Source organism: Fundulus heteroclitus, chromosome 19, assembly GCF_011125445.2.
Source record: "Fundulus heteroclitus isolate FHET01 chromosome 19, MU-UCD_Fhet_4.1, whole genome shotgun sequence".
NCBI classification, from domain to species: Eukaryota; Metazoa; Chordata; class Actinopteri; order Cyprinodontiformes; family Fundulidae; genus Fundulus; species Fundulus heteroclitus.
In genome coordinates, this window is record NC_046379.1 from 11,375,731 (window position 1) to 11,390,276 (window position 14,546).

Here is a 14,546-nt window from a genome sequence, read left to right on the forward strand (position 1 = left end):
GCTTTATTTCCAAGCATATTCGTTGTCAATTATACTCAATTTATTTATTTTTTTATTTATTTTTGCTGTACTCAGATTTTCTGTTTCTTTTAGTACACTCAACAAAAATATAAATGCTACACTTTTAGTTTTGCTCCTATTTTTTATGAGATGAACTCAAAGATCTAAAACTTTTTCCACATACACAGTAATCACCATTTCCCTCAGATATTGTTCACAAACCAGTCTAAATCTGTAATAGTGAGCACTTCTCATTTGCTGAGATAATCCATCCCACCTCACAGGTGTGCCATATCAGGATGCTGATTAGACACCATGATTAGTGCACGAGCTGTTGCTTGTGTATTGAATGTTCCTTTATCTACTATAAGCCATCTGCAAAGGTGTTTCAGAGAATTTGGCAGTACATCCAACCAGCCTCACAACCACATTGCATGTGTAACCACAACAACCCAGGACCTCTACATCCAGCATGTTCACTCAAGAGATTTGAGGAAACCAGTTATTTAATAAATAGATTTATTGACTTGAATAATATAAAGAAGAACACATTTTAAAGAGAGCAATAAAACTTCAGAAGTTGTCACACACAAAAAAGAATGCTGAAACAACTTAACGGAATTGCTTTAATTGGTTACAAGTAATTTAATTAAGTTAACCCAACTTGATTCATTTACGATGGTTTAACTTGACAATTAATAAACTAAATAAACTGAGTCGGATCAACCTAATTCAACTTAATTACTTGTTAACAATTGAAGCAATTAATTTAAGTTTTCTTCTTTTTTTAGTGTATCGCTTGGATAAATAAAGTTAACAATACTTAAATGAGCAATTAAATACAACTGAATATTGACAGCTTAATTTTGGAATACAGATATTCAATATCTTTAATAAGAGAGTGTAGAGCCACAGGGAGAGTCGTCTGCATTGCCATGGCTTTGCAGTAATCCCTCATACCGGGCAAGCATGATGTGACAGTGGAAAGGAAAACTCCCCTTTAGCGGGAAGGAAAATTTCCTGCAGAACCAGGCTCAATGTGAACGGTCATCTGCCTCGACCAACTGGGGCTTAGAGAAGATAGAGCAGAGACACAACTAGACAGACAAAAAAGCACAGAAGCACACATTGATCCAGTAATCTGTTCTACATTAGATGGTAATAGCGGGTGATCTGTCTTCCCAGGATGTACCTACTATGAAGAAAATAAATGACAGAACAAAAAGGTAAAAGATGAAATAACAATCAAGCAATGCAAATTGTTGATTTGATATAGAGCTGAAGATAATTAGCAAGTTAACAGCCGAGCCTGAGAAAATAATGTATAACCAACAGAGCCTCATTGACCAACTCCAACTCATGAGGCTCTGCTAGTCTTGTTGCCAACAAACTCGTCATTATTAAAACCCACAAAATTTGTTTTGGAACCAATGCTTTGTAGTCACAATTTCTGTTCCACTCCAATGCATTTGAAAGGAATTTATCTGACAAATTCAGCTAGCAAAGGTCTGTTTTAATTGTATTACTTACAGTTAAGTTTTGAAAAGGTTTTTGTTCCACTGTCAGATTTTCTTTGTTCATTTTTATGTTCTGGACATGTTGAGCCCACATTTATACTGTAAAACTTGATAAGTTGGTCAAACTGTTGAAATTTGAGGAGACCAAATAACTTATTTTTAAATGTAGGCTATTGACTCAAAAACACAAAAACAAAACACCACGAAAAAAAAAGAGTAAAAGCAACTTAAAAAGTTCAGAAAACGGACTTTAATACGATAAGTTAAATGAAAGGTCAATATTTGCACAGTTAATTTGCCAGTACAGTTACTCATATTTTTTTATTTTCTTCAGAATTTGGTTATACTTTTTATTCACTTATCCCTCTAAATTTCAGACTGTGCAATCTGTGTTTGTAGGTTAGGTTTGCACAAGTCTATCTACATTCCTTTCATCATTCTCATCTTTCCAACCGTTATTGTAAATACATTTATATTTATTGTGAAAATATGTTTCAGTGTTGCTAATATCTTTCAGAGCTTTTTTTTTCTTTTCTCTTTAGGCAATTTTGCTGTTAGCTCACTTGGATCTGTCAGTCGCATGCTTGCTCAGCGGTAATTTAAAAGCATTCAGATCGAAGCTAATTCACATTATGTGAAGACTTTCTCAGGCAATGGTAAACAAGTCACAATTTTCCAAAATTGGATAATTAGATATTGCAGGGGAAATTGTTATTTTGTAGCGTTTTTGGCAAACACAATTCATTTCTCTGGCACCATTCAACTTTTTTTTGCAGCTTCTACCAGTGTTTGATGAAGTTACTGGCAGGGCATGAGCGTTTTGATCCCCTGTTAGCCTGCAGGGTCTGTTGGACTGGGGAGTTTGGTCTGATCTGATGACTAAAGTTCATGGCAAAGACAAAGTATCCATGTCGTAGTCAGAAAGTCACATTTTTCAGTTGTAATCTGTCAGTTGTTAGTGCTCCATATGGGATTCTTTTATTTCTCTCTGACCTATTTTCAAAGTTTGCTTTGGATGTAGCTTGTGGTTAACTGCTGACCTTGTGCACATAAATATGTGATTTATTTTGCATCCTAAGTGGACTTTACTGAGCTTTCTTAGTTTGTTTAATGGATTTGGGATTCTGCTCCAAGGTCTCTCTTAAAAGCTGTTTAACTTTGGTTTATATCAATTCCAGCATCACTGGAAATCATAGAGAAATGGAAAAATGTTAGAGGAACTCAATGTGGGGAACTGTTATACAGTTTTATGCCCGTTAAAATGCTTCCAAGTGCCCACTCTTAGTGGAGTGCACTCAAAGTGCACCCATGTGAGATGAGGTGTTTCTTCCTCGTGAGAACTAATTGTGCCTACTGTGTATCGAGGGCCCCGGCTCCAAGGTCGGTTGGAAGCACGATGGGGACCGGCAGCCAGGAGAGAAGGTCCTGCAGGATATAAAGGAGAGGAGAGAACTGGAGAGACGGCTCCAACAGATCCAACAGCAGCTGGAGATCCTGGGTGGTGGCCAGGAGATGACTGTGAGTCCGAAGAAACCTCCTTGATCATTTACACACAAACACACAGAAAAACACATGTTTGAATCTGTACTATCACTTATGTCTGAACAAGGCCTCTGTTGTGGATTTTAAGACTCAATGCTTAACCCTGTGACAGATTAGTACAAGTACACAGCTCATTCCTAGTTGTTCTCGGACTGGTTTGAGGAGACGATGGAATCCCATTTGCACTCATTCCCAACTTCACAGGCCCGCTTTTTTCTTTTCTTTTTTTTATAGCCACGATAACAAGCTTGCATGTTCTCCTCTGATTGCTTCGTTTGCCCCACTGGGTTTCATTGTTTCTCAGCATTCTTCGTTGGGATTCGGTGTCTTCACCATAGTGTTCCCCCTAGAAACATTTCGGCTCTGTCTGGTTTTTAGAGCTGCCTGTAGAGTTACAACCAGAGGTCCTTTCTCCAAACTCTGTAGCTAAAGACACAAAACAGGAATGTTCCAGGAACAAAGGTGGATACTAAAACTGATTTCTGCTTGCACTGGCCTTTAGGACATCACATTTATTGTGCCGGGAAAGAGAGAGAGAAAAAAAAAACACTAGGTATAAACTTATTAGTTTGATTGTGTCACTGTGTTGCATCTCATGGTGTTGTATGTAGTACCTAGCAAAAGTATTCATACCCCGCATACCCCGTTTTTAGACATTGCAAATACAAACTTTAGTGGCATTTTATGTAACCAACAAAAACTAATCCATAATTGTAACATGGAAGGAAAATATGTTTTTGAAAAATCTCCCCAATTAAAAACAAGAAATATAAATTGTGTTGCATGGATTTTTTTATTCAGCCCTCAGTAATCCGATACCCCTAAATAAAAGTTTAGGGGTATCAAAATCAACAAATTACCCTACTTTCCAGACAATAAGGTGCACTTAAAATCCTTAAATCTCCTCAAAGATTGATGGTGCGCCTTATAATCCGGTGCGTGCTATATATGATTACCGTTGTGGTTACTGACCGATTTTATGTGGTACAATGCGCTCGAAAATCTGTTAAAATGTGTAAGCACGGCATTTGGTAAGAAAAAAAGCTGCTCCGCTCAATGGGATATTCGTAGCATTACGGTACACTGTGTCACTACCTGTTCAGACCCCTGAGATGTCTACAAGACTGCCTGACTGTAATGTCGAAACAAGAAGTGCATTCATGTAAAGGCCCCAAGTACTCGGGTGTAGTTCACTCTGTGGAGGTCTACGCGTACTCAAGGCGGACTCTTCGCAGACTCCACGCATACAAGTATGTGTCACACTATAAACGTCTCAGAGGCAAGACGTCTTAACATTGAACTGTTTTATATGTGACACCGAGCTTGATACACTGAGCTGCTCTAAGCAGGCGATCGCATGGACGGGCGACATCACAGTCCCTCTCTGTTCGCACTTACAGGTGTGCGGTGGGAGCCTTCTGGATTAGGAAGGTGCTCAGCCAGCTAATCACACATTTTAACATCCGTTCCGCCGCTTCGTCCCACTAGCAGAAACTGTGGGAATTGTAGGAATTTGCCACAAGAAATGTAGGCAATAGTACAATCAACTATGAAGGGTAAAACGTCAGCGGAGAGTTAGCGCAGCTCACAGTATGCGCACAGTGCGTCCTAACAACAATAAACCTAGTAAATTAATTCAATATAAAAGTTACCATTGTTTTGCCCTTATGTGGAAAGTGTAGTCCAGGGAAGTGTATTCCAGGGAAGTGTAGTCCAACTACTCTGTCCTCCCGACAGAGACGGAGAGAGAGCTGTGTACGTGAAGGGGCGTAGTGATAATATACACTTGGGAAGAATATTTAGAGTGCCTTCTAATCCAGGGTGCCTTATGGTTCAAAAAATACGGTATTAAACTGATTTCAGGTGTGCATAATTTAATCTCAGTGATGAATGGATGGATGGATAAATACAGTTGCACTGTAAAGATTTCTGAGGTACAGAACATTAGTGAAGAAACAGCCACATTAAGACCAATAAACATCGCAGACAGGGCAGAGACAAGGCAGTGGTGAAGAAGTTAAAAGCAGACTTAGAGTCAGAACAAAATATCCCAGACCACTGTTCAATCTATCACCCATAAATGAAAACAGTATGGCATAGCTACACATCTACAGAGAAATGGCTGTCCGACTACAGAGATAGGCCCGGAAAGAGGAGCATTACCAAGTGAAAGTGTCTTTGTTTGTCAACAATGAAACAAAATTGTGTTGGACTCAGGACGATGTTGCTGCTTTGTGCAAAACATGTGATGTGCATGAATACTTACAACAGACAGAAAAGTTACAGTAAATATACAGAAATCCTTAAAGACATTTGTAGCTGTAAGGCGATGAAGTTAAAGGGGTCTGAATACTAAACGAAAGCAGTGTTTGCTTAAATAATGCGTACTTAGCTCACAGATGAACCACAGGATAATATATGTATGTCTAATTTAAACATTAAAGAGGCACACAGAAAGCGTGGTGGTAACATACATAAGTGAATGCCACGCCCTGACATCAAAAGGCATCATACCGTGCAGCCAGGAACTGTTTCTGGCCTAAATGAGGAGCACCAAATGGAGTCTTTAGCTAACAGGCCGACACTTCATTTGAGTAAACTTTTCTTTCATGGTTGTCACGACACATCAAACCCACCAGTCTGTCAGCTACTGGTGTTGCAGCAGGCTCTTTACATTCAGCTGCGAGTCGCTAATTGACTGAGCCCCAGCGAGTGAATGCAGGGTGAACGGTTCACTGAAGGTGTATATTCTTAGTGCCAGCGGGCCTTTTTTTGAGGCTGTGAAAAGATTTATTGGCTCAGCATTTGTCTGGGAGGGCATTCTTAAAGCGGTCTCACACAGCTGCAGTATACTCATAAAGTTGATTTGTATAACATCCATAACTCACGCGCTCCCTCACTGAGTGTACTGTAGGCTTGCTACTTGTTTTTTTGTAATTATTCTTTTCTTGGAGACTTCTTTCCGGAAAATTTCACAGCACTATGGTCGGTAATTTTTTATAAGTAGTGTAGTTAGCATGCTTAATGCAGCTAGCATTACAAAAAAATACAGTTTGTGTCCATCTTCTTAATCAAAGTGATCCTTTTTCCTGTGAAATTCAACTTGGAGCCAAGAGAGTAATCTTTCCACTCACCCTTTGATTTAAATTGTTCTCGTTAACTCGTTTTTGTAGCATGATTACCTGCTAAAAAGCCCCAGTATACTACCTTGAAACCAAAACATTTGTAGACGGAAAGATAAGGATGATGCTTTAGCCATAACTTTAATTAATGAATGGTGCTATTATTCCCGCAACTTCATGGCTGCATGCCCGTATCATCTGCAAAAGGAAGGATGCTCCAGCTTTAACTGTAAAACAGGGAAGCTCTAGCAGGGCAGTTATGTTTTAATATGACTCACACCTTTGACTCAGCGCCCCCACTTTAAGTGTTATATAACCCAATAGCACATGAAATGGAATCCACAACAGCTTTCTGAAGTGCGCAGGTGGACAACCAGGCACAGGGGCATGCCTGACTATGCCCAGATATGTTTGAAAATATTCAACTACACTTGAGAATCATCTTATGGGCAAACTAAAAAAAAAATATATATTATCTCACATTTTTGGACTTCAAATTAGAGAAGAAATCAAACAAAGACAGGGCTGTTCTGCCTTCCAGCCATCTGCCCAATAGAGGACCACCAGCTCTGCATAGCTCACAATCAGCTCCTGTATACACACACACACACACAAACACACACACACACACACACACACACACACACACACACACACACACACACACACACACACACACACACACACACACACACACACACGTGATGCAGCACCGGTCCGGCCCGAGTGAGGGCTGCTCCACTTTCAAGATCTCTGACTTCAGTCACATACCTGAGCTTTATCAGCCACAGACCCGGAGGCCAACACTCCTCTAATGGAAAGAGGCTTCTATTCAGTCCACCGCCCACCCCCTTTCAGATAATTGACAAAATAAGCTGGCAATGCTCTCATCAGTAAAAAAGGTTGGCTCAACATTGTAAAATGATCATTTGAAGACTAAAACAATGTTTTTATTAAGGCTGTAACATGCCAAACATATTTATTTCTGTGCAGTTGGATGAGTTGCTTTCAAATATTCTTTGTCTCCAACAATATGTTAAAAAACTAAAGAATTACATAAATATCAACAGCTTACTCTCAAGGAGCAAAACGTTGGACCAGATACTTACCACTATAAACACAAAGTCACCCTTAATTTTTTTTTTTTTTGCAGAATAATACACACAGTGATTTGCGAAACACTAAACACACTTGTAGACAAAGAAGCATATCATGATGTCTCCTCTTTGCAATTCCAAAACAGTAACTGACAGATCTCCACACCCATGAGGCAGTTGATTAAACACACACATTAGGTGTGCAAACACACCTGATTGCTTTATTGTAGACACACTAATCAGGGTTGAGCACCACAAAAACGCAGCAGGTGAGTTGACCTGCTTTCAACCTAAATGGAAGAAGTCAGAGGAAGAAGAGTGTGGGTGAGAATCCGTGGACGATGAGCAGGAGGTAGAGATCGAGGAAGAGGAAGACCTGAAACAGGAGGAGAACGTCATCGAAGAAGAAGAGGACCAAAGTTGTCAAATGTCAGCTTTGCATGTATGGATCCATCATTCAAGAGGGTTTTTTCCCACGTTGTCTTGCCAGTGAGGACATTGCCTGTGATGTTGATGAAATTCTCTGGCCAGATCCGCAGCCATTTCCCCCAGTCTGCCTCACCGCGTCACCAAATAGGAGGAGTGACTATCTGTTTGCCGGCTCCTCCTATCGGTTAAACTCACCATGGTGGAGAGTGATTTTACCCAGCGAGTCACGGTGCTGCATGTAATGTTGAAAGACGAACAATGGTGTCGGCGCCCCTGGGTTCACCAGATCCTCCAGAGATGTTATTGGTTAGGCGAGTACCACCACCTGTAGCTGCTTGGATGACGGTCGCCTCCGTCTTTCCAGGACTTCGCATGAGTGCCTGTTGACTGGCTTTGGTGGACACAACTCCCAAGGATCTTGCTCTGGGACACCAACTACTGGGGCTTTTAGTCAATAAATCCATCATTGCTCAGTAGAAATATAGCCTAACTGTATTGTTGATTGTGTAACATATAAAAATATTTTTGTGCTTAAATAAATGGACGAGAAGCACCCTTAACAGGACACAAATTTACTGAAAAGTTCAGATTTTTTAGCCCGAGCTGAATTTCGCTTTGGTCTGTTCTTGCATCTATCATGCCTTTCACAGCTTTGCTTCACTCTATTTTGGGCAGTTTGCATCACTCTAGATGTGTCCTTCGCATCACGGACCGTTAAGCCACTCCTGAAAGGGGCTTTTCAAAGGGATAGTATGTAAACCACTCGCTCCAAACGTCATGTTCGTGTTCGGTGTGAATGCACCTTTAGATATCCTTTTGGCCTGTGAAGTTCTGCACAAGTTTTCAAACCAAAAAGTGGAAAATTTAAAGTTTAAAATTTAGGAATTTGGAACTTGGCAGACATCTTGGTTAAATGACCATATGAAATACTGGCTAAACACTTCATCCCTGCTTTGTGTTCTACGGTTGCCATGGTGTAATAAATAATTGTCAACATGAAGAGGAAGGAGCCAGAGTAAGAGGTGAAATGACTAACTCATCTCTCAGCAACACCACCCAGTTCCTCTAGAGCCTTTTCACCCCTTTTGAATAGAGGTTATAAGTCAGCTTCTGTGCATGCACCAAGTGTAACATCTCACATACAGTATATTTCAGAAGGACCTCAGGAAATTGTGTCAGATGGTTGAAAGATCCTTTTAAGATGGACAGCAGTATAACTGTTTTAGTAGTCAACCGGGGTCAATAACAGAGAGTTTAGGAAATGAAAGAGAGACAATGTGCTTGGGTAGAGGCAATGCTTCCTTATTCCAAGGTATTAGGGAAATTCATGAACTTCAGCAATGCAACAGTAATGAGCAAACACATCCTTTAAAGGGCACTTCTCAGTTATTATGGTCAAGAGATGCTATTTTTTTAATCAAACTTTTAAAAAGCCCACTCCTATGCTGGGAAAAAGGATTTGCCCTCTTACAGATCTATTGTGCTTTTGCCTTTTTGTCAAACTTAAATCTTCCTGATCCTCAAAATAATTTTACTATCCAGCAAAAAGAAGGGAAAAAAGCAGTTCACAAATTATTACTATCATTTCTTCAGTGAAAATGTTCTGTTTTAATTGTAAGTAATTGCCCCCTAAACCTAAAATCTCCCATCAAGTGGAGGAATTCTGTTTTCTTGTATTGAAGACATAAATTTTTAAAGTCATGCCACAGCATCTCAATTGGATTTAATTTCAAACTTTGATCAGACCACTCCTCTTTCCATTTTCCTCTCTATCATTTTTTGATAGATAGCAGAAATCTTGCTTCTATCAGTGACATGTCAAACGTCCCAAAGCAAGCAACCAGCTCCAGACAGGAGTACCACCATCATGTTTGACTGGGAATGTCCACCACTATGCCATGTTTTCTTCATTTGTGGGTAATGGCTTTAAATTGGAGTCCTAAAGGCTTTCTTGTGGCCTTGTTACTCTTTCCAGACTGAATGTTATCAATACATTTGTTTTTCGTCTTCTCTTGGATTTCTTTAGACCAGGCCATGATGTGTTGCTTCTTAATACATTTTAGACAGTTTTTACACTTATAGTTTACCTAGTTTGTTTACTTTGATCCAAATTAGCTACTTAGTTTGTTAACTGAAAACTTTCAAACAGAGAAAACTCCAAGCAAAACAAAATCTGTCTCTACAAACCACATGGGAACGTTCAGTTTGTTGATGATGTGTCAGAGTTAGTAGTCAACACTGATAATTTAATTATAGAGAATTTAATCATATCATTAGTTTGTTTCTTGGTACTTTTTTATGCAACGTTATCTGGGAAGTATACCGAATGTTGTGAGAACATAAGTTGCCAAGACCTTTATTCTTTCAAAGAAAGACAACACAAACCTGGCTAGGGGAAGGTGATTTTCTCACGTACGCACCTTTACCAGGTAGCTTTTTAACTAGGTCTGTAACAACTGAACTAACGTGAAAGAGTATGTCTCATATAAAGAAGACTTCAGCTAATTTAGAGTGCTAGTAATGTTTGTTGCAATGAAGAAACTATAAACAAGTGTATCTTTTTTCTGTCTCTAAACAAATCTTTATTATTTTCCTTTAATTAAAATAATGTTTTTCCTTTAATACTGTAGTAAGTAGATTACTTTCATAGCTACATCAATAAGTCATATTTACACGCATAGATTTAAAAAAACCATGTCATTTATGTCTTTTTTTGGTTCTCTGAGCTACATGTGATACAATGGAACAAATGTTGAATAGTTTATCTAAAATAATCCTCACAGAAATTGCAAAATACTTAAAAAGCTACATCACTGGACTGCAGGCCTTAGTTAGTATGTTAACCCTTAAGGTTTATGAGATTTCAATGAGAAAAGCAAGCTGGATAATTGGAAGGGTTAAAGGAAATACTGTATCTCAATGAGCCCCAATGTTTCTGGAACAAGGTCCTTTGAAGAGAAGGGGAACATAGATGGGACACGCAGCGCTGAGATGAAATGTCCTAAATGGAGGGAAGAGGAGCCCCGATGATCCTCTCTGCTGTCCTCACCACTCTCCTCACGTTCTTCCAGTCGGAGTTGCTGCAGCCTCCACACCACACAGAGAGACAGCTGGTCAGAATGCTCTCTATGGTGCTTCTGTAGAAGGTTGTGAGGATTCCAGAGTTAAATGGGAGCACACTATTATTTTTGTTGCTTCTAAATTTGAAACCCTTCAACCGAAAGAGGGTCCACTTCCTATGACTGTGAAACTGTTGCATTGTGCTTTGTTACTTTTGACCACAACTGGAATTGTGCTGCTGTGTAAAATATTTTGAAATGTCTTTGATGAAACACTATAATCATATGTCTGGAGTAAGGTACTGTTGCAAATGCAATCTCCAGAGAATTGTCAATATTATGCAACAGGCATGCCGAAGAACAGCTTTCCAGGATTGAGTTTGTGATGTACATTCATATTATCCATTGTAGACATCATCATGAGGCCAGAAAAGGAGTTACACTGTCCCACCCACTATAGGCCTTTAAAAGTGGATTGTTATGTATGGGTGATGTATATCTATCGGTAACTGGTCTCTGGTGAAGAGCTGGAGGCCTTCACAGGGTGGTCTGGATGACAAATGATGGATGTCCTCTATTAGTTCCAGCTAAAAGGAATAGACGAGACACTGGTATGTGATTTTTGCCTTAGGTTACACTGTATGACGAGGGGAAAGCAGGGAAAACAACTGAATGGGTGGGATACTTTCTCAGGACAGGTGAATGGTAATGGGTGACACCATGGAAACGGCTATGATTGACTAAAAGCTAAATAATTTTCTCATTCTATGTTGGCTGTACACATTAAAAAAGAGAATGCAGTTACAGTTTGAATGAATGCTTTAATTGTCAAAAAATTATTGAATTTATTCAGAGTATAAGTTGTCAAGTTAAACTATTGTAAGTATAATAAGTTGGGTAAACCTAATTAAATTACTTGTTACTAATTGAAGCAATTCATTTAAGTTGTAGCTTCATTCTCTTTTCAGAGTATATTAATTTTGAAGATCCTAATCAGACTCCAGTTAAATCTCTTTGAAACAAAATACCATCCATGTTCTGCTGGCCTAAAAACAATATACCAAACCCCTACCTTAATCAATGCATTGTACCCTTAAAAAAGAATAAATGGGTCAGGACATCTTTACTTTAGAGCCAGGGACATTCCGTTCATCGCTGGACGACAGCTCAAAACACAAGCAAGCATGGTGAGAGAAAGATGATGATGATTGTCATTTAAAGATTTTAACATTTTCCTCCCCTGGACATGTTTCAGTCGTAATTCTCATCTTAAGAAAGGTACTCAGTTGATATTATTGAGACAAATTGACTGCGACTTTACAGCTGTCAAAACAAAGATCAGTGTTCTCACACCAGGAGATGGAAACCATCTGTAAGGACTCATGTCCAGGTAAGTGCAGGAACTGCATGTCTCCACTGCCAGAGACTTCGGTACGAAAACGACTGCTGCCAGATGACATATTAGCCCAAGGAACAAATTCAGATCTTCCTCTGAACCGAGTTTGAAAAGGTTGGCGCTCGTTCTCGGTCTCGCATTCAGTCCAATGCAGGCAGCATGTGGGGAGTCAGGCTTATCTTTAAAAAAAAACAGCACTTACATCCAAGTAAAAGTGTTTTCTTTCCACCAAACACACTCCAACTAAACACATGGGACAGCAGCAGCATATCAATTTATTACTATAATGTGCCAATCTTCTGTCAGTTCATGCACTGATGCAGCACATCATTTGAAATTGTCTGAAGTCCAGCAAAAATCGTTCTGAAGAAAAAGAAAATCAGGTCAGGATGTTGGAGGATATCTTCAGCTTAACTGGGAATTATTCTGTCTTCACCTTTGTGCTTTGTGCCTTTGGACTCACAAGATGTGGTTCTTGTGTTTGCGTTCACATACGCACAGAAGTAGCACTTTTGCATTTTAACTAACACATGCTTTTGATTTATGTACCTGTCTATTTCTTTTCTTACAGAATGAGTCAGCAGACCTTATTGAGGAGCAGTTGCTTTGTCTGCTCGGTGAATGTGAGCGGACAAAGAGCTGGAGCCGGGACAATCAAAGAAACGGAACAGTGCCATCAGAACCTTGAGAATGTACAAGTTGTCCATCTGAATTACTGCTTCTAAAACATATCACAATGGTTTTGTTTTCATTCTTAAAGGATTATAAATCAATGAAATGGAAATATTTACTCAGACTGATAAACACTTTTATATTCTAATAACCTTCTCGTATACCACATGTAGCTGGAATGCAGCCTGTTGCGTCAATTTGTGTTCACCTTGAGGACGCAGCTGCTGTGCCGCTCTCTGTTCTAACCTCAGTGAATGACAAACAACATTGCTGACATTAACTCGTATGATAAAGTAGCTAACTTGAAATTCCATAATTCCATAAATTGGAAAAAAACCACTGCATTAAAACAGTCATGGTGCTACTTTAGGCTTTTTAGTGTTGTTTCCCGGTTGTAACGATGTTACAATATTACTTTCCACCACAGATATCACAGCTGCACAAAATGTGACTTTACAATCTATGGAGTTTTGACATGTGTGTGAGAGGTTTCTGCACCTCCACCAGCAGTTTCAGTCTTGCTTTAAAGGAATAAACCGTAGCAAGACTTGTATTGTCTTATCAGTAGTATAAGAGGATTCGGGTAAAATTCAATGTCTGTGTGTATCTCACTCATCACTGTGAACTGATCACACCGAGGCTCTGAAACCTGAAATGTTTTTTTTATGACCTGTACTGCCAGTATTGTCTTGATGTATCTCAATAATCCAGGTAGATTTTTTTGTATTACTGCTATTATTGTGTAGTTGTATTGTTTAATTAGACCATAAACCTTCTGATATATTGCTTGCGTTTTCTACCCCTTCTTCTCTCTCATCATAGCTTAACATGATGCCAGGACTATACTTTGACTAATTACAATCACAGGTACATTTGGTATTTGAACACACACATCTTACTTCAGGTGTAATGAACACAGCTATTATTGGTGAGGGTTTCCCCGACAGAAGGTTGAAGGAGTTGATTTAATTATGTGCGTGTGCAACTTTTATTGTTTATGTCCTGTTACAGATCTGTGATTTAATGGAGCTCTTTGAGGAAGTATGTGGCTTTTTGACTTCAAGGGTACAACGGGGGGTGGGGGTTGCATGAATACTTCCTTGTGTGTTCCTTCCTAGTTCCGTGTGTACAGAATAAATAACAGGCTTAAAGATTTGCTCCCTTGACTTTGGTTATGTAATACAAATTTTTACCACCACACAGGCAACCAGCCAATGCACAATTTGGAGGTGTGTGTGTCCTCTTATTCCACCAGGATCCAAGCTCACCCCAATCCTTCTGTGCTAGTGGCATGAGCATTATAGTGTATATATAGGGGTGCAGATTGTAGGTTATTCATTTCAGCTGCTTGGTAAACTTGCTGCATCCAAGCTCCGCCACACGGCAGCCTGGGCGCGATTATGCTGCCGAAACAATCTGAAACAGTTTAATCAAAGGTTCTGTGGATTTCAACATGGTTGAGGAACTCTCACATTCCAATAAGGGAAAATGGATTTTCCTGACACATCCTAAAAGAGGTCACTAGCACCCTGCAGAAATTAACCACATTCTGGCTAAATATGTATGTCACAGTGAGGTGTCAGTCTGGTATAAAGGGTGCTTCACTGATAAACTTTTAAAACTCTTACGCAATAAAAATTGTCTTTGGAATATTTTATGTCTGGTCATAGTTTGAAGTCACAAATGAAACAGAGAACAGGGACGAAGTGGGC

General features: G+C 39.4%; 1 protein-coding gene across 2 annotated transcripts in view; it reads left to right on the forward strand.

Moving 5' to 3' along the window:
* fsip1 (fibrous sheath interacting protein 1) overlaps nucleotides 1–14,036 on the forward strand; it is a 44,961-nt gene extending 30,925 nt beyond the window's left edge. Inside the window, exons 9-10 of one of the 2 annotated variants that reach the window (XM_036151193.1) lie at nucleotides 2,883–3,035; nucleotides 12,734–14,036. In XM_036151193.1, the coding sequence (XP_036007086.1) occupies nucleotides 2,883–3,035; nucleotides 12,734–12,850 (270 nt within the window). In that variant the 3' untranslated portion in view covers nucleotides 12,851–14,036. The remainder of the gene's footprint in view (nucleotides 1–2,882; nucleotides 3,036–12,733) is intronic. The other variant, XM_036151194.1, reaches the window with a different exon arrangement.
* Nucleotides 14,037–14,546: the final 510 nt, after the last annotated feature.